Genomic DNA, 19697 nt, shown 5'->3' on the forward strand with positions numbered 1-19697 from the left:
CCTCTGCTTATACTCGACGTTACATTCCCTATATGTATGTGAGTATGTCGAAACAAACACAGGTATGTCTGTATTTTAAATATAACTAGAACAACACAATTATTTTCTAAAGAGTTCAGAGCCATAAAGGCTTGAAATTATTTAAAATATATATTTATTAGCTCGAGAGACCGGATATACTCGTATAACGAAGTTCTGTCAATTTTTGGGTAATATATGTATTTAGTAACAATCTATGATGAAAATTATGCTACTAAACTATAGTCTGTCGAAAACTGTAAATTTTCATGGTTCAAATTTGGAAAAATGTGAAATGAGATGCTAACATGTTTTGAAGGTTAATGATTGAAAATGTGAATAAGAGTAATATACATTTCAATATATACTATACACATATATCTTGAAAAAATTAATATAAAATATAATACAAAACAAAAAACTTTAAATAAAAATTAATAAAAAATTAAAAACTAGAGAAATTAATATAAAATGTTAAAAATTTAGAAAAATTAAGAATTAATACAAAAATTCTTAATTAATTTTCCTATATTGCATCTCTCTTGATAACTCTGCTGATATTAATAAATGTGAAATTAAAAATAGAAAAAAATCAAAAGTTGATATTACAAACCTACGCGAGGAAACTGCAAGTAAATATATAAACTTTAAAAATATAAATTTTAATTTTAACATGATAGAAAGTAATAATTTCTATTTCTATTTTTTAAATTACTATTGATACAAATAACAAAAATAAAATATTTGTTGTGCACATTTAGCTAGACCATTTCTAATAAGTTATCGTATAAAAAAGGCTCGTGAAAAGTTCATTCTTCTATATAAGAACGATGATAAAAAGTTAATTAATAATTAATAATTTCTAGTAATTAATTTTTATCAGAAATACGTATTAATTAATGTAATTTAACGTTCTTCCGATCTTTGTAATCTTTTAGACGAGCAAATGCAAGAAAAACGAAGAAGAGCTAATAGAATGGACGAACGAAACCCTTTTCTCCGCAGCGCATGATGCGAAGTAGTACTGACCTTTTGCTGTCAGACGTCCATTCAGTAGATACGCACCCCCATTAGACAGACGAAGCTCTTCGGACAAGACGTACGCTACAAAAGTTAACGAGGATCGGATTTCGATTGGTAATTTTTGCGAATTATCTGCACTTATACTATATAATTCTCATGCCGCTATCATTTCTGATTCATCTGTCTTTAATGCTTTTGACTTTTTATATTGCGACATATACGGAAACTGTCCACGTGGCGCGCGCGTTTAGACACGTGAAGTATTCGGAGAATCGTCACCGCTGTTTCCTTATTGACGTAATCAGACTGTAGACTGTTTAGTGCGAGGTAAAAGATCTTTTGATTTATACCTTCTACGTTCGAGACGACTCGCTCTCGTCCGAACAAAATGTCAAGGCTCCATTCCACAGAACGGAGATAACACGCGCGTTCTCTCCTCTAACGCGCGAGCATAACATGTGTTCTTTGTCTCTCTTTTGGAAAATAAAAAAACAAAAATGTATATTAAATAAAATATATATTAAGTGAAATATATATTAAATAAAATATATAAGTATAAAAATAAAATAATTAAGAGAAAAGATTACGTCATATTTATTAAAAAAATAAAATTATATTTAGATATTGAGAAATATTTATATTACAATTATCCAATCATTAAAAATATATTATAATAATAATAAATATATAATAATAAAATTTTTAATTCAAACATTTTTAATGACAGTCATGTATCTCAAATTTCTAAAAATTTTTATCTTGAGATAAAAATTTTTTTACATGACTGTCATTAAAAATTGTTTTATCAAAAATTTTATTATTATATATTTTTAATGATTGGATAATTGTAATAAATATTTCTCAATCATGCTGTATCAATCTTGTCAAGATATAAAGTAGAGTTACTTCGTTTTTGTAATATAAAAAAATATTTTTCAAAATATAACAAGAGAGTATCAAGTACGTATATACATATTTAACTTCACGTTAGTCTCTCATTGAATAATCACAGTATTCCGAATAATTCTTTATGTAAATCCAGTTTACGAATCAATTTATGCAATTAATGTTGCGTAAAAATTATGTAAACAAATTCTACAGTATTTTAACAGTATAAACGTGTATCTAAATGCGGCGCACATTACAGTCTGCTCTTTGTTAAGAGAGATGACTCTCGACCTGTGCAATTGCCATCCTTGTGCGAGGAGACGAACAAGGCTGACTGCAAATGGCATTTCTGACATTCATACAAATCCATCGTCTTAGGTCGGCGACATTCTCTAATCCAAGAATATTCCAAGATACAGCGTTCATTACTATTAATTCATGAATAGACAAATAACAACGTTTAGCACGAAATCTCCGCAAAAAATACTTCGTTACATTAGATAAAAAATATTATTGATCCTTTCATATATTTAAAAGTAATATTTTTTTATTATTTAATTTTGAATAAAAGTATATGTATATATAATTAATTTTTAAACACTCATTAATAGTGCTTTTAATAGTCATTAATAGTCATTAATAGTCATTAACAGTCATTAATAGTTATTAATAGTCAAAATAGTGCTCTTAATAGTTATTAATAGTCATTAATGGTGCTTTTAATATAGTCATTAATAGTCATTAATAGTTATTAATAGTCATTAATGGTGCTTTTAATATAGTCATTAATAGTTATTAATAGTGCTTTTCAAACGCGCGTTACAAGTGAGTTAAAATAGAATGCCGAATGAATGAAACTTAGAATGGAGTGATTAATCTCTTTAGCATGTGTCACATGATGAAAGGCCTTTGCGAGAAGGAAGGGACGACCACTTTTACGGTCGCTTCTGCATGAGAAGACGACTTACGCTTCTCCCGCTTCTCATCCACGAGCGAAGATGATAAAAGCATGTTAGGAGGTAGCGGTCCGTCGTAGTCCTCCTTTCGGGATCGGCCCAGAAGGAACGTGAAACGCGCGAATTCAACAACCGGGATGGCCTCGAGATCGATCGTTCATCTATTAATCGCCTGCGGCATTTTTGTCGCGACGACGTGTGAGTAAAAAAAGTTACCCTCTCTGTGTGTGTTTCTTCAATAAAATATTATGAATGTTTTCAAAAGATATTTCTAAATATTTCTATAAAATATTGCATAAAATGGTTTTGGGAATATCTTAAAACGATTCAAAAATTTTTTGTGATAACATTTTTTAGAATATTTTTAAAAACTTTTAAAATGTTCTTCTTTATCGCTCAGATAATATTTTCTTAAATATTTTATACATATTTTTGAAATATTAGTTTATATCTATATTCAAAAAGATTTCTGAAAATAATTTTTAAACATGAAAAAGCGAACATAGAAACATTTTAAAAATATTTTCGAGAATTATTTTATTCTTTAAGAAATAGTTTTAAAAGATTTTAAAAATATTTTGTGCTGTATGGGAATCGATTATAACGAGAATGTGCAATTTTATTTTCATATATATTTCGAGTTTCTCTCTATATAAAAAACTTTTTGCTAATTTTACTTTTGACATATTCGAGAAAATGAAATTAATAATTATCCGCCTGAAAAGAGAGTCATATCTTTGCTCCTTTTTTCAAATTATCGTTTTAATTCCGCAGTGATGTGTCACATAATTCATTTTTTTCCTTTTTAATTAGTGAACTGTCATTGAATTAAATAAGCAGTATTTTTTCGAATTTAGAGATGTATTAAATTTTTTAAACTGACAATGAGTTATACTAAACACTCAAACACGATTTTCAGTAATCAAGTATTGAAATGATAAAAATATGGACCGTGCTTTTTTTAATTTGTGAATGCTATTGATATGACTTATCATAATTGATTAATTAAACATATTGTTTATATTTTAACACTAACAATTATAGATTTTTTCATCTCAAATATTGCACGAAAAATATAATATATATATATGTATTATGTAATATATTAAATAAATGCGAAATTTAAATAATTTAAGGTGCGTGAAGATCCAAAATGTTTAAGAAAATTCGTGTACTCTGGTTTATCTCGTTTTTATGAATGCAAACGCGTCCTGAATAGTATTTTGCAGCTATGCGATCACACGTATGCTCAGTCACGAACGCATAGGTGATTTGTATGCGATGTGTTGTTAGAAAAATGAATTTTTTAAGCTTAAAGCTTAGAGGCAACCATGAATATTAATCCCGTATCACGTGGGTGAAATTTGTACAGCTGTTATATCGCGAACAGTTTTACTCTTAAATAATGTATACATCATACGGTTGTAAACTTTCGAAGAACAATACTTTTTTTATTTCTTTCTACAAATTTAAAATTAAATAAATCAATTAATGCTTCGACCGATAAAATTCCTTTTGTCCTCGATAGACGGAAAGAATCCTCGATAGATAAGTTTAATGTTCGTGCTCGTCGGTTTAACGACGGATAATCGAATTTGTAATCAGCAGAGAAACTTTCTCCCGTTGTTTGCGTTTACATACCTTGCGCAATTTCTGCCCCGGGAAACATTTCTCGGGAATGCCCGACAGTTTTCGTGCACGAAACTATTGTCGTTATTTCTTGGTCTTTCGTGATATCCCGAGGCTGCACCATATCGGTCTCAGCTCTCTTTCCATCCCGAATTATATTATTTTTATTTTTTAATAATTAAAAAAGACAGCGTCATAGAAAGAATTTTTTCTACATATTACAATTTATATCAATTTCAATCCATACAACATAAAATATTATGATGTTTTCAAAAAATATTTCTAAATATTTCTATAAATTTTTGTGATAACATTTTGTAGAATATTTTTAAAAACTTTTAAAATGTTCTTCTTTATCGCTCAGATAATATTTTCATAAATATTTGATACATATTTTTGAAATATCAGTTTAAATCTATATTCAAAAATATTTATAAACATGAAAAAGCGGATAAAGAAACATTTTAAAAATGTTTTCGAGAATTCTTTTATCGTTTAAGAAATATTTTTGAAAGATTTTAAAAATATTTTGTGCTGTGTGGAAATCGATTAACGAGAATGTGCAATTTTATTTTTATATATTTCGGGTTTTTCTCTATATAAAAAAATGTTGCTGATGTTACTTTATCCCTGAAAGTGTATTCTCGGCCCAATCTTGCCCGCGGCGAAATCGTTTACAAACAACATGCAGACATTGCGTAAGCGATGCGCAGGTAACGTTAATGTATGCGTATCACATATATACATACATATATAGAGGTCGAATGCTGGCTATCGCCGAACTTTCGCCATCATGCGATAATCGCATCTCGCTACGACTCATTAATACTTTCTGGACGGACTCGTTTGACGAGTTTTATGCGCAATATTGTGGTTTGATTTAAACCAGAGAGTCGTTCTGCGACTTTGGTAGCAAAAAGTAGACGATGAAAGAAACTTGAGAGTTTTATTCAAGATAAGAATTCATGAAATATTTTTCTATTAAGAGAATGCTTACCATGACTGTTTTACCGACTATAAATTCAAGGACTTTTCTTTTTATTGGCTATACAGATTGAAAAATCCTTCTCCACAATTAAAATATTGATAATAATAATAAACGGGGAGCGCTGTAATTTTGTATAAAAAAAACAATAAAAGTTAAAAAATTACAGTTTTGTTATCGGCCTCTTGCATCAGCTCATAACAATACTTATTTAATACAAAAATTCTGCAGTTTACTTGTGCACAAAATATGGCGCTCCCAATAGAGATGACATGAAAGAATTCATTATTATCAGTACTTTTATTGTGGAGGATTTTCCAATCTGTATATTCAATAAAAAGTGAACCTAACCTAACTTAAAGTCGATAAAACAGAACAACGGCAGCATCCCTTTAAAAAAATGACTTGTCATATTTCAGCGCTCAATCAAAATCCCAGGTTTTCGAATCAGCTGTTTGACAATCAGTTGAATCGCAATCAGCAGCAATTCTCGCCTAAACGCGGCTCGTCCGTCTCGTGTCCGGAGAGGAATGGTCGTTATCCGGTGCAGAATCAATGCGACGCTTATATCGAGTGCATCGACGGGGTTGCCGAAGAAAAGTTATGCCCTGAGGGCTTATACTTCAATCCTGATGCCCGCTTCAATTATCCTTGCGGATATCCGATCGACATAGATTGCACGGGCAGGCCAAACTTGCGTGAGTTACTTTTGCAGTCTCTTATTGTGCTTAGATAATTTTAAAATTAGCTCGATAAAGTTGAGATGAAAATATGTAAAAATTAATCTTAGATAAAATTATAGATAAAAAAATTATATATGTTCATACAGCACAAAATATTTTTATAATCTTTTAAAAATATTTCTTAAAAGATAAAATAATTTTCGAAAATATTTTTAAAATGTTTCTATGTCCGCTTTTTCATGTTCAAAAAATATTTTCAGAAATATTTTTGAATATACCTAGATTTAAACTAATATTTCAAAAATATGTATCAAATATTTAAGAAAATATTATCTGAGCGATAAAGAAGAACATTTTAAAAGTTTTTCAAAATATTTGAAAATGTTTTTATGCAATATTTTATAGAAATATTTTTTGAAAACATTCATAATATTTTATGCTATATGGGTAACGATTCATCTAGATCGTTTTAAGATCTCTTATGTACACAAAATAAAAATATATTTTTCATTATTTTATTTGTAAGTTTTTATAATATCGCTTACTGCTTAAGTTCTGCTACTTTGCTCCTTAATAAAAATATTTAAGTATTTTTACGAGCTATAACTAAATTATCCAAACATTATTTTAGATAATTCAGATAACACTTTTCATTTAAAATGCAGATGTACATATTATTATTATTTATATAAAGATAGACAAGTAAATAAAATATTTATTAATTGAATCATTTATTTTTCAGTGTGCAGATTTTAATTCTATTACGCACAATAAAAGATGAACGAAAATTTGATTGTTAAATCCCTTTTAGAGAAGGCAAACCCGACCGAGGACTGTCCCCATCAGTACGGCTATTTCAAGATCGGCAATCATCAGCATTGCGGACAATTCATGAACTGCGTGGACGGTCGTGGATACGTGTTCGACTGTCCAGAAGGTCTGGCCTTCAGTTCGGAAACGTATCGATGCGACTGGCCGGATCAGGTGCCGGATTGCGACGCCGAGGCTTTCCTCGGCTTCCGTTGCCCGGATGTGAAAAACAGTCCTTTCCTGGACGCCGAGATTAAGTTTTACCGCAGCAACGTCGACTGCCATCACTATTACATTTGCGTGAACGGCCGTCCGCGATTGCAGAATTGCGGCATAGGAAACGCCTTTAACGACCTCATCGACGCTTGCGACGCCGCGGAAAATGTCACTGGCTGGTGAGTGATATTTAACAACATCTTCTATCAAGCGCAAAATTACTTGGCAAGTGTTGTGCTTAGATGATTTTAAAATTAGCTAGACAAAGATGAGATAAAAATATGTAAATTTATCTTAAGATGAAGAGATGATTTTGTTTTAAATATATTCCCACACAGCACAAAATATTATGAATGTTTTCAAAAAATATTTCTAAATATGTATTTCTATAAAATACGATTTTATTTTTCATTTTATTTATATTTTATTTTATTTTATTTATACGATGAATTCTTTCTTTATGTGATTCTGATTGACGCATAAAAATGTTGCTGTATTTTTAAGCAATATAATATATTTTTAAAAGACATTTGAAAAAAATATTATTAATTGAAAGATATTTCAGTATCTTTTAATTTAATGTAAATTTATCTTAAGATGAAGAGATGATTTTGTTTTAAATATATTCCCATACAGCATATAATATTATGAATGTTTTCAAAAAATATTTCTAAATATGTATTTCTATAAAATACGATTTTATTTTTTATTTTATTTATATTTTATTTTATTTTATTTATACGATGAATTCTTTCTTTATGTGATTCTGATTGACGCATAAAAATGTTGCTGTATTTTTAAGCAATATAAAATATTTTTAAAAGACATTTGAAAAAAATATTATTAAAATTGAAAGATATTTCAGTATCTTTTAATTTAATTCACATATAATGACAAAATTGCTTATTTACATGTTATTTTAAATGAAATGATTTTTCAGTGAACACGAAGCAATAGTAAGAACTACTTCGAAATATAACCAGCCGATACTTTTTTAAATACGAGTGGAATTGAAAAGCAAAAGCAAATATGTAATGATTCTAAAAGAGCAGTGGAAAATCAAGAGCTACAGGAAAAAGGTGCGGAAATTTCAATATGTAAATCGATATATTTTAATACAAGAAAATTGCATGTTCCTATGCAAATAATTGCATATCATATACATCGAAAATGCATTATACTAATGGAGGATAAATAAAAGATTCAATTACAATATATAATAAATTCGTAAACAAATCGTACACACGTACGAGTCGAAGCCATAAGCGATGTATATACGTATTATAATATAAATCGTTTCCTCTTTTAAGTAAATGTATTTAATATAGAATTATAAAACATTTAATGAAAATATAAAAATAAATACTCCCAAGCCAATCTCCTCCTCCTCCAACATATTAGTGAATATTTTTCACATAAAGTTGTTTTTATTACTGGAATGCAATATTTCACTAATACAGATTTTTACGTAATAACTTAAAGTTTGAATTTAGTGCTTCGCTAAAATTCATTAAATATTCTAATATATGTGACTCTCTATTAAAACGGAATTTAATCGCGAAATTCGACTAAATTAGTATTATATCAACTAATTTTTTTGTTATTGATTTTGTTTATAAAATTTAATCAATAAATTAGTATTATAAATTTATAAAAAAATTTAATGTATTTCGACTTAATGCTACAGATCTAAAACAATATTCGATAAAGATAAATCAAAAGGAGATATTACACGCGAAGAAAATATTCCAAATTTTTTCTAATTTTTATATACAGGAAAAAGGAAGCAGCAACATAAGGATTTATAAAGGATACACTAGAATCGTATATATATAATACACAGGTGTGCGTATAGAATATACAATTATTATTGACATAGTACAATTGCTTACAAAATATAATAGCTATAATTTTTTAATATACGTCATTGGAATGCGCGTATGCATGCAATATGTACATAGGTGAAAATAAAATTAAAACGAGTCATACGCTCATTTTGGCGACACGTACAAAAAATGTCCTAGATTCTATCTAAATCGCTAGAAGATACGGAATAAAAAAAAGGGAAGAGAATTTCGTCAAAATATATATTTATAAATATTTATCTACGGCTCTGAGGTGCACTCGTTTTTACTCATAATTAAAGCACGTTAATTAATAGTAGGAAATTATAATAACATGTAAAAAAAATTACGCGAATTATTTGTTGTAATTAATGTTTTTTTTTCGATAAAAAAATTTTTTCTTTCTTCGACTCTCTTACATATAATATATGTTTAACGCATTTGTTAAATCGACTACGTCTTGCACGCTCGTTATTTCGAGATATCTATGTTTAATCGAGCTAGATTTATATCTAAAAAGATGCTTGAGCAACAATGTTACTTGCCTTATTGCACTTTTTGGTACTACAAAAAATTGATTCGAGGGATCGATACGAGTAAAAAATAAACGAGAGAATAAGCGTTTATGTCTGCGATATTTTATTTGTAGGCATATTTTATTACACGCGACAATTAAAATAGCATTAATTATATATATAAAATAAAATTTTATAAAAAAATTCCTTATCAAAAAATTAATTGCATATATAAAATAATAAAATCCTTATCAAAAATGTGAGTGATACTGCTGCGTGAAAATATTTTAATTATAAATATTTTCATACATTTTTATATGCATACCACACACATTTCTTTGTGTGAATCATTGATCCGTGACAAGAGTTGACCTCGGTCAAAGACCAGAATGTAGAGAGACGCGTATATTTTATCAAAAATATATATTTCATCTCGATATCGAATAAAAAATTCCTTCTTTGATCAAAAAGAGCGAATGTTTCCCAAAAATGTTGATATAAATATCGCACTATATTATCGTATATAATAGTATATATGTATATGAGCGAGGAGTAACGAGAGTAATCGTGGCGTAGTTTCTTCGGCAATATTCGGCAACATGTTTCGAAATTCTCACGCGTTTTTATACGTCAGTCGCGTGAAGAGTTACAAAAAAGAACTACTTTACGATCGCGCGATCGTGTATTCGCTTAAAAGTCTCTCTCTCGCGTCTCGAGAACAACGTAGGAACCGATTCTTCGCTCTTTCTCTAACTTAAGGGGATCTTCAAAAATATTTAAAATATTAATATTAAATTAATATTTAAAAAATCTTTTTTTGTTCTTAACATCAAATCGGTAGGTTCATATTTTGTTTCTATTATTCAACCAATTCAAGAAAGGAAAGGGCCCACATTTATGATAAATATTTATAAAATATTAACATAATTATTATATAATAATTATTATATATTTATAAAATATTAAAATAATTATTATAAATATTCTATAAATATTTTCTGATAAATATTTACGTTCTATTGAATCTAAAACTCCAAAAATTTATGATAAATATTTATAAAATATTAAAATAATTATTATATATTTATAAAATATTAAAATAATTATAAATATTTTAAAAATATTCTGTGCTGTCTAAGAGTGCGCAAAAATGATGTTTCATCGAAAAAAACAAGATCGCGTTTAGGATCCCCTTAACACTATAACAATGTCGTGCATTTTTATTTCAGGTGCGTGCACGAAATCCGCACCGCGGGTGAACGACGCGTCGCATCGGCTTCCTTGTTTCTCGCCTGATCCGATCGGCGATCGCGAGCCGACCGGGTCGACGTTAACTTTAATAAGTGTGAATCCAGCGCGAGGCGCTATGGCAATGGGCTTATAGGAGAAGCGGAGAGAACACCCTCTCCTCTTCGGGATACTTCGCTTACGTGTACTGCGCGTTAAAAAAAAAAAAGAGTTATAAATAAACTACGGAGAGTCCTATGGAGGATTCACGAATTACCAAAATCAACGAGGTCGAGGAAACAACCGGAAACGGGTGGAACCGGCCTCACCAGTACCGATTTCGGCACTTGCGATTGCGCACTTCGTGACGGCAGGTCTGCGTCTCCTCGTCGAAGGCCGTGCCCTCCTCGCAGACAAACCGGAAGTCCAGCACCTGCCGCGAGGTGAAGCCGGGCGAGCAATAGTGGAACAATCGGCAGTCCCTGGCGTCGCCGTAGAAGCGATACATCTCCTTCTCCAGGCAGTTGAAGCTCGGGTGCTTCCGCGGTCCCGCGAACTTCCGGTTGCTCGGTCGGCGGATCGCGAGTTCCGTCGTCGTGCCTGGATCGGCATCTTCAGCTTTCAGGACGGTCGTCGAGCTCGGAACCGTCGAGGCTGACGTCGGTTGTTCGGCGAGAACCGAAGGAATTTCCGTAGCGTACTCTTGGTAGACTTTGGCGGAAGTCGTCGTGGTCCCCACTTCAGGTCCTTCTTCAGGGTATTTATTGTCGGTTCTCGGCTCGCTGAATGACTCAAGAGGCAACGTGGTCTGCATTTCTATCGGCTCTTTGTAGTTGACAGGAGACGCAAGGGTGGTCGATTTTGACAAGAAATGGAGGGTGGAAGTCTCAACCTCTTTCGAGGTTCCTGGATCGGCTTTTCTTGAAAAGTTGGCGGGAAAACTTTGCTCGCTCGAGCTCGAAAGTTGATCCTCCTTGGTCGTCCGATCGTTTTTCACGGATGAAGAATTGACAGATATAGGCTCCTTCGCTTCCAGTTTGCTCTCGAGAACGTTCTCCAAGCTTCTACCAGACTCCGTCGTCGTCATCACTGGCATCATCGTCATTGCCGACGTCACAGACTCCGTCGTGATTTCCATCGGATTTTTCGTGTTCAACGTCTCCGTAATAATCGCAGTGGCATCACTAGGTTTACGTGTCAAAGCCAGTTTCCTGATCACTGGCTTCGGCGCCAAGTCGTTGTAGGATTTGGGTGGCTTCGCCGGTTTGGGATTGAACAGGCCCAGCCTCGATTTAATCACGACCGGGATCGGAGTCGTCGTCGGGGGATTATAAACGTAAATCCTCCTGTTCCCGACGGGCTTGAAAATCTTCGGGGACGTGGAACGAGCGGTTGAAGTCGTCGGTCGAGGGGTAGTCGTGGTTGTAGTCGTGGTTGTAGTCGTAGTTGTAGTCGTACTAGTCGACGACATCGTGGTGGTGGATGACAAAGTTGTTGTGGTGGTCGGCAAAGTGGTGGCTAAACCTGTGACCTCTTCGAGATCCGGAACTTCCGTGGCACTCTCTTCCGTACTTTGTTCCACCTCCGATTTTGTCTCATCGTTGATCCGATGCGTCTCCAGATCTTTCTTATCGAGATCGAGATCTTTCGGCGCCGCGTCGTTCTTCTTTTCCTTATTGGAGTCATTCGATTCAGACGCGGTCTCCAGTTCTTTGTAATTTTCCGGCTCGTAATTGTCGTCAACGTAATCGTACGTATCGATGGATGCGAACGATTCCTTTGTCTCCGCGTCCTCGTCCCTCTCGAACGATCTCGGTAATTCGTCCGTGAATTTGAGGATACCTTCGGTGCTGGGTTCGACATTTTGGGTCGAGTACGTGACATCTTCCCGGGAATCATTATACTCCTCGGAACTCGAGTAATCGACAGATGTTGTATATTCTTCGGTGCTTTCCTTGTAATCTTCCTGGACGCTGGTGTCGCGCGAATTTTCTGCGGACGATTCCACAGTCGTGTCCGAATACTCGCTCGACTCTTCGTAATTTGCCTCCTCGCTGTATTTCGCAGTCAGTTCCTCCTCGGTGCTCGCCCTCTCGCTTGATTCCTCTTGTTTCGAATCGTCCTTCTGAGAGAAAATCTTGTTAAGTGTCTCTTCCGAGCTCGTTTCCAACTTTTTCTCTTTCGCGTCAGATTCTTCGACTTCGTCGTCGTCCGAAGTTTCGTATTCTTTCGAGAGGAATTCTTCGTCGGACTTGTTCTCTTCGGGAGCGCCTGTAACTTCCGTCGATTCCGTCAATTCTGTCTCCACCGGATTCTCGGTAAAGTTTGTAGCTTCGGTTTTCCGCTCCGCCTCTTCCGACTTATCGGCATCGAAATTCCTCAGCGTCCTCCTCCATAATTTCGTAATCGAACGCTCGCTCGACCTCCTCACTTTTCTCGACTCCGTCGTCTCGCGAACTTTCCGAATGCGTTGAGTCGCGTTGACCAACTTCTCTCGTGTCTACCTCTTTGGAAGTTTGCGGTTCCGGCTTCTTCGAAAACGTGGGTATCGATTTGTTCCGCGATTTTCGCCTCAAGCAGCGCGACAGCTGGAGTTGTAGCAATATTGGGTGTAGTAGTAATGATACTAGCAACAGTAGTGGTTTCATCTATTTTCTCCGTTTCTTCGACACTGTTCGGTCTTTCCTGCTTTCTTCTCGAAGATGTGCGTCTTCTCGAGGGTCTCGCTCGAGAAGTCTTCCTTCTCGAACCAGATTTTCGTTCTTTGGAATCCTTGGTGCTTTTCCGCTCGGTTGTTTCCTGCGGAGCTTCCAGTCGTTTTCCTTCGTCAGAATCTGTGAAGCTCGATTCGTCCTTCGTCGAGTATCCTTCCAGTTGTTCGTCGTGAATTTCTTCGTTAGCTTTCGATCCGTACAAAGCTGATTGACTTTCTTCTTCGATAATAATCTCGAAAGGAGCGTCGGTCTTGAACGCCTCGACGTCAGAATTCGGAGCTTTGCTCTTAAAGTCATTGTCGAGTATTATTAGGTCCATATCATCCGTCCGAGATTTATTTCCTTCAGAACGAGCAGCTGCGAATTCAAGATTAGTTTCGAGTTTTGATTTAGACTCCAATTTCGACGGGTTTTTAATACGCTCTTTCTCGTCTGATAACTTTTCAGTATTGGCTTCGATACTTGAAAACGAATCTTGGTGACTCGATTTCGTATTCTCCTCTTTATCTAGCGTCAATGGCCTCGAAGAATCTGCCTTCAAGTCCTTCGAAACCTCTTCGCTGTCTTTAGCGACGTGTTCAGCAGCGTTTTCAATTTCATCAGCAGCATTGCGAAAGACATCCTCGTCCGCTTCGTCGTTGAATAGGATATCTCTAAACCTTATCAGGCTCTCCCTAATAGCCTGGAAATCTCCGACCTTGATCTCGGCGGGATCTTCCACGTGCGTTTCATCCTGGTGCCGGCTTTCTCTTTCGCTCTTTCGCGTCGCCACTTCAAGATCATCCGCGCCGTAGATGAAGTGATAGAGCTGGCCGTGCGATCGTTTTTTGCGCGAGAGTCGGATCTTCTCCATCGCGTTTCTCGCGACCTGCCGAGTCCTCGAGATCTTCGGGACGTCCCGATAAAACGGATCGAACGACTCGTCGCCCTCCTTGTAATCGTCGTAGCTGGCCGGGATCGTCGGCAACGGCAAGGTCACCAGCTGCGTGGTGTTCAGCGGCCTTCCGGACTCGTCGCTCACGCTCGCCTTCGCGGTGACGATCACCCGCGACTGCGACGGCAGCAGCGGCGACGGGTTCTGCACGATTCTCTGGATGTCAGGCGGCGGGAGATTTATGGTGATCTGATGGGGCTTGAGCTGCGGCACCGTCACGCCTGGCGAAGTCACCCGGTGAATGCGTTGGGTAACCGACTGCGGAGGCTTCGGCGAAGGCCTCGGCGTTGGGTAAAACGATCTGACGGTCGTATCCCCGTCGGAGGTCGGCAAGAAGTTGTCGGATAGCCTCTGTTGATGCGACGTTTGACTCGTCTTCGTATGCACCACCGTGCGAGAAGACTCCTGGAGGCTCGGCACCGGAGATATCGTTAACTTAGACACCTGAAATTAGGGATAACATTTTTCTCTCTTGGTGTATTATGAGTATGTACATACGTTGAATTAATAACTTCACTAAAAGTTGTAAGCCTTTGTATTAGATAAATTATTATATATTTTTTAATTAGGTTAATGTTGTGTAGATTTTATTATATATGGCGTCCGAGGATACTTTGTCGAAATAAACTGATTTAATTTAATTTTAAATTAAAATTCAAGTGGACTGCAAAAATTAAAGAGAATGACCAGTCCTTGCTGTTATCTAAATAAAATTATATAGATGATCATCTAGATGGAATTTTGGCGTCATCTTATCTTTATATAGATAATAAAAATATGTATATCTGCGGTCTTAGATGAAGAAAAGTGTTATTTTTACTTTATATTGTTTAATCATTTAATTTATTTAACATTAAAATTAAATTATTTTATTTAACTATTAAATAATAATTTATTTATATTTTCATCTCATCTTCATCTAGCATTTGAAAAAGCACCCAAACTTACCTTTCCCTTATGAGTCGGCTGTCTCGGCTCCAGTGGCCTTATACCTTCGTGATCATCTTCGTCGCGATAGTCCGCGGTCTCACGCGGATTGTTGCTGTGTACAGCAAACTGTTCGGTGGTGCTCGCGATACCATGATTATGAAAGATGGGGTTAATCAAGGCCGCGGGGCTGTTGGCATTATTATTAAGCAGGGTCTGTATCGTGGCTGGGGACGTGGCGTGATACAACGGCGTCACCGTCGACGGCTCGTTGTGCTGAATGATCGACGACGGACCCACCGTCGAGCTGTACCTGACCTGGGGATGGATCTGCGGGGCCGGTGTCGTCGAGCTGACGCCTCCCTGGCTGCTGAACAGCTGATAGGACGTGGCCTGATTGTTTACCCGCTCGTCGCCGTTGTGGTAGATGTACTGATGATGATAGCCGCCGTTCTTGTCGTCGTACAGCGCCTTGGACTGGCTCGTGTGCACCTGGGGGAACGGCGGCTGGGGCTGATAGTGCTGAGGATAACCAGCTGGATGTTGGAAGGCGCCGCTGGCGACGGTAGTCGACGGTTTGCTGGGTCGGGACGTAGTCGTAGGACTAGGGGTCGTCGAGGTCGTACTGGGTCGCGCCGAGGTCGTCCTTGGATGATCCTCCACCGAGTGATCCGTCAGATCGTCCTCGTCGTCCTCGTCTTCATCGTTCTCGTGCAGGCTGCGAAGGGAAACGAAGATGTAAAAAGATCATCAGAGGTTTACGCCGTAACAGCACACATAGACGTTCAGAGAACATCCTGAGGATGTTCTCTGGATATCCTTCGGATATCCTTAGAATGTCTTTTGGATATGGTGTGCTATTAGGGCAAAACCAGACCCTACCCTAACAGCACACATATCCCAAAGACATTTAGAGGATATCCGAGGACATTCGAACATCCTAAGGATCCTAAGGATTTTTGAATGTCCTTATTGGGGTATCCTCTGGACATCCTCAGAATGCCTTTCAGATATGATGTGCTATTAGGATAAAACCAGACCCTATCCTAACAGCACACATATTCCAAAGACATTTAGAGGATATCCAGAGGATATTCGAACATCCTAAGGATCCTAAGGATGTTTGAATGTCTTTATTGGAGTATCCTCTGGACATCCTCAGAATGCCTTTCGGATATGGTGTGCTATTAGGGTAAAACCAGACCCTACCCTAACAGCACATATATCCAAAAGACATTTAGAGGATATCCATAGGACATTCGAACATCCTAAGGATGTTTGAATGTCTTGGGATATCCTCTGGACATCCTCGGAATGTCTTTTGGATATGGTGTGCTATTAGGGTGAAACCAGACCCTAACACATATCCCAAAGACGTTCAGAGAACATCCTAAGGATGTTCGAATATCCTCTGGATATCCTTAGAATGTCTTTCGGACATGGTGTACCTACTATTAGGGCGAAACCAGATTCTAACAACACACATATCCCGACGTTTAGTGAACGTCCTGAGGATGTTCGAATGTCCTCGGGATATCCTCTGGACATCCTCAGAATGTCTTTCAGATATAGTGTGCTATTAGAGCGAAACCAGACCGGTTAGTTTCGCGGGTGATTTATATCGGATAATCGTAATTTCTGAATCTGTTTACGAGCACTTTTATCGCGTACATTTTCACCGTAAATTATCGGGGAAGAAATCACATCGTCGCGACGAGCGGACGATCTCGACGCATTCCTCGGCCTCTCGCATCTACACATGGGCGTGTACGATTGCACCGCGCTCGTCTACGAGATAACCGCTTCCAGGTAATGAGCGTTAATCGTCGGACGACACTGACGGATGATAATAACGACGTTAACCGTGTAAGGTCGCAGACAGGCGAGCGGGATAAAGCGAGCCGCGCGAGAAACGAGATTTACTTCGGCTAAAAATAGACGGCCGTCAATGACTAAGTAGCCGCGTCGTCGAACGGCGGAGATCGTATAAATTTCGTCGACAGTTGATCGTTATAATTTTTATTTGCATACAAATATTTATATATACATAGACTCTGGCGCATTCCTGAGATATCGTTCGAGCGAAGAAAAGCCGGTAAGGTATTTATGGATGCCCAAGTTATGGGGCATGTCTTTTATAGCCGGCAATTTTGTACTCGACTCGTCTAAAGTATATAAGCATTCACCGGAAAAGTGCATGTATATGCAAAGTATGCGCGAATTGAAAATATGCAACTCGAATATGTTGAAGGGGGACTTTGAAAGCGTGCCGCCGCGTTTTCGCCGCAACATTTACACGATTATATCTCTAGGCGTTGTTGCTTTGTGAAGCGTTATATTGCATGAACGAAACGAAGCGAGAAAAATGTAGCAACGAAGTCCAAGCGAGAATTTTTTTGAAATACGACGAGCTGATATTACATCACGTGTGTGTACAGAATGTTCCGTAATATTCGCACGGATTCAATTTTAAAATTTATCGAAAATTGGAAATCGATCTTTATCTCTTTTTTCTAGATTTTTATTGAATAATAGTGAGCTTTTTTTTTAAATAAAATAGTAAAAAAATCATTATTTATTTATATCCAAGAAATTTATGTAGCTTTAATTTTATTTAATTATTTATCCGTACATTTTACACAAATTACAATTTTACATTTTACATTTTACACAAATTACATTTTATATAAATTGAACCAGATACATTCTATGTATCTTTTGATCCTTTGAACGAGTTTCAAAATATAGAAAAAAATAAAATAATTCTCGTACATTCCTAGGCACGTACATTGATGATACAAAAAGTTTTGTCCATGAAAATATTTAGGACATTTTTTAGACTATTATTTAATCCTTAAAACTCGGGGATAAATTTAATTATCGCTTTAATGCATTTAAAATAATTAAAAAATTTGAGTAAATATCTAAGTCAACTACAAATTGTAATTGAAATTTATTGATAAATTCGAAATCGATTTCCCTCTCCTCTCCTTTTTTAGATTCTTATTTAATATTAGTACGACTTTTTTTATTTAAATAATTAGTAAAAAAATCATATCCAAGAAATATATATATATACATATATATATATATATATATAGCTTTAATTACATTGTCACTATTTCATCCGTACACATTTTATACAAATTAGAGATAAATTAACCCAGATACATTCCATATACCTTTGATCCTTTGAATAAACGTCTAAGTCGGCTGCGCAAATTGCAATAATGTTAGAAATACTTGATATGTGAGCAGTCAGAGTGTGCAAGAATTTATTTCATTCGATCGAGTGAGTTTCTGCTCACAGCGACTCGCGCTAATGCGAAATCGTAAAATAGATTAGAACGACCGGCTTGGCATATCGCTGATATTATTTTTCACCAATTGGCGAATTGTCATTAACCCTGCGTGTCACTGACAATTTATTTTCCCGGGTATATACGCACGCGTGATTTACCGGAAACCTTAATTTTTACAATGGAAATAAGGGCGCGACATGAATGGATTGCGACATGCAGTTTTACCTGAGTGTCACAGCGTTATTGCCGTAGAGTTCTAGATTCAGATTGTAGAATCGCTCGCTCTTGCTGCAGTCGACTTCGTCGACCCTCTCGCAGACCCTGGTTTCCTGGTCGAAGACGGTCCCATTCAGGCAGAGGAATTTTATATCCATGATCTCGTCTGAAATCAAATCACATATTCGTTAAAATTTTGAGACACTTGCATTTTTATTTTACAATTTTATTATTCGTTCCTTCGCACTTGATCATATTACAAACGAAAATGCTGCATCTTCAAGAGTAATTTTTTGAAGTTTTATTCCAGTTTCTACTGGGAATACAATAAATTACACTTAAAACAATTATTAAATATTTATTTGATATAAGAAAATCTTTTTTAAAACAGATAAGTATTTATTTGTTCAAATAAATGATTAATTAATAATTTTTTGCAGTGTATCTTTGAGAAAACGTGTCTCGCGCGTATCTATTTGAGAGATATTTAATCTTTGAACTTCCAGACAAAATTGCACACGTCGCGTTCACCTCGCGATCCAGTCTATAAAATCTTATACAGGTAATTATGCAAATCGCTTTATATGTCAAGCGTTCACGTCGAATCACCGAGGTACGATCGGAGTCGGCGTCTTTTGCATCTTGTCAAGAGTTCTGTCACGGACGCGGATCCGGCAAATTAAAATTAGAAGCGATAATTAATAGCAGCGCGAATGTAATTAAGGTCGACGCGCGTATATCGATGACAAGTAGATCGTTTCGAAAGGTCCGGCCGAAGGTCCCCACGAAGTTTCGTAATCAATCAGGAGA

At 35.9% G+C, this 19697-nt stretch overlaps 2 protein-coding genes across 2 annotated transcripts in view; one reads left to right on the forward strand and one right to left on the reverse strand.

Moving 5' to 3' along the window:
* Positions 1 to 2933: 2933 nt before the first annotated feature.
* LOC114937781 (protein obstructor-E) lies at positions 2934 to 9640 on the forward strand. The gene is made up of 4 exons (XM_085485869.1): positions 2934 to 3083; positions 5919 to 6197; positions 6994 to 7387; positions 8149 to 9640. Exons 1-4 carry the CDS (start codon positions 3023 to 3025, stop codon positions 8204 to 8206), a joined length of 792 nt encoding a protein of 263 aa, XP_085341995.1. The 5' UTR covers positions 2934 to 3022; the 3' UTR covers positions 8207 to 9640.
* Positions 9055 to 19697, reverse strand: part of LOC114937793 (uncharacterized) — a 78626-nt gene continuing 67983 nt past the window's right edge. Inside the window, 5 exon segments of the mRNA XM_029311417.2 lie at positions 9055 to 13163; positions 13165 to 13322; positions 13324 to 14886; positions 15391 to 16087; positions 18897 to 19053. Of these exon segments, the coding sequence (XP_029167250.2) occupies positions 11120 to 13163; positions 13165 to 13322; positions 13324 to 14886; positions 15391 to 16087; positions 18897 to 19053 (4619 nt within the window). The 3' untranslated portion in view covers positions 9055 to 11119.

Source organism: Nylanderia fulva, unplaced genomic scaffold, assembly GCF_048542155.1.
Source record: "Nylanderia fulva isolate GAGA-0341 unplaced genomic scaffold, ASM4854215v1 Scaffold4, whole genome shotgun sequence".
NCBI classification, from domain to species: Eukaryota; Metazoa; Arthropoda; class Insecta; order Hymenoptera; family Formicidae; genus Nylanderia; species Nylanderia fulva.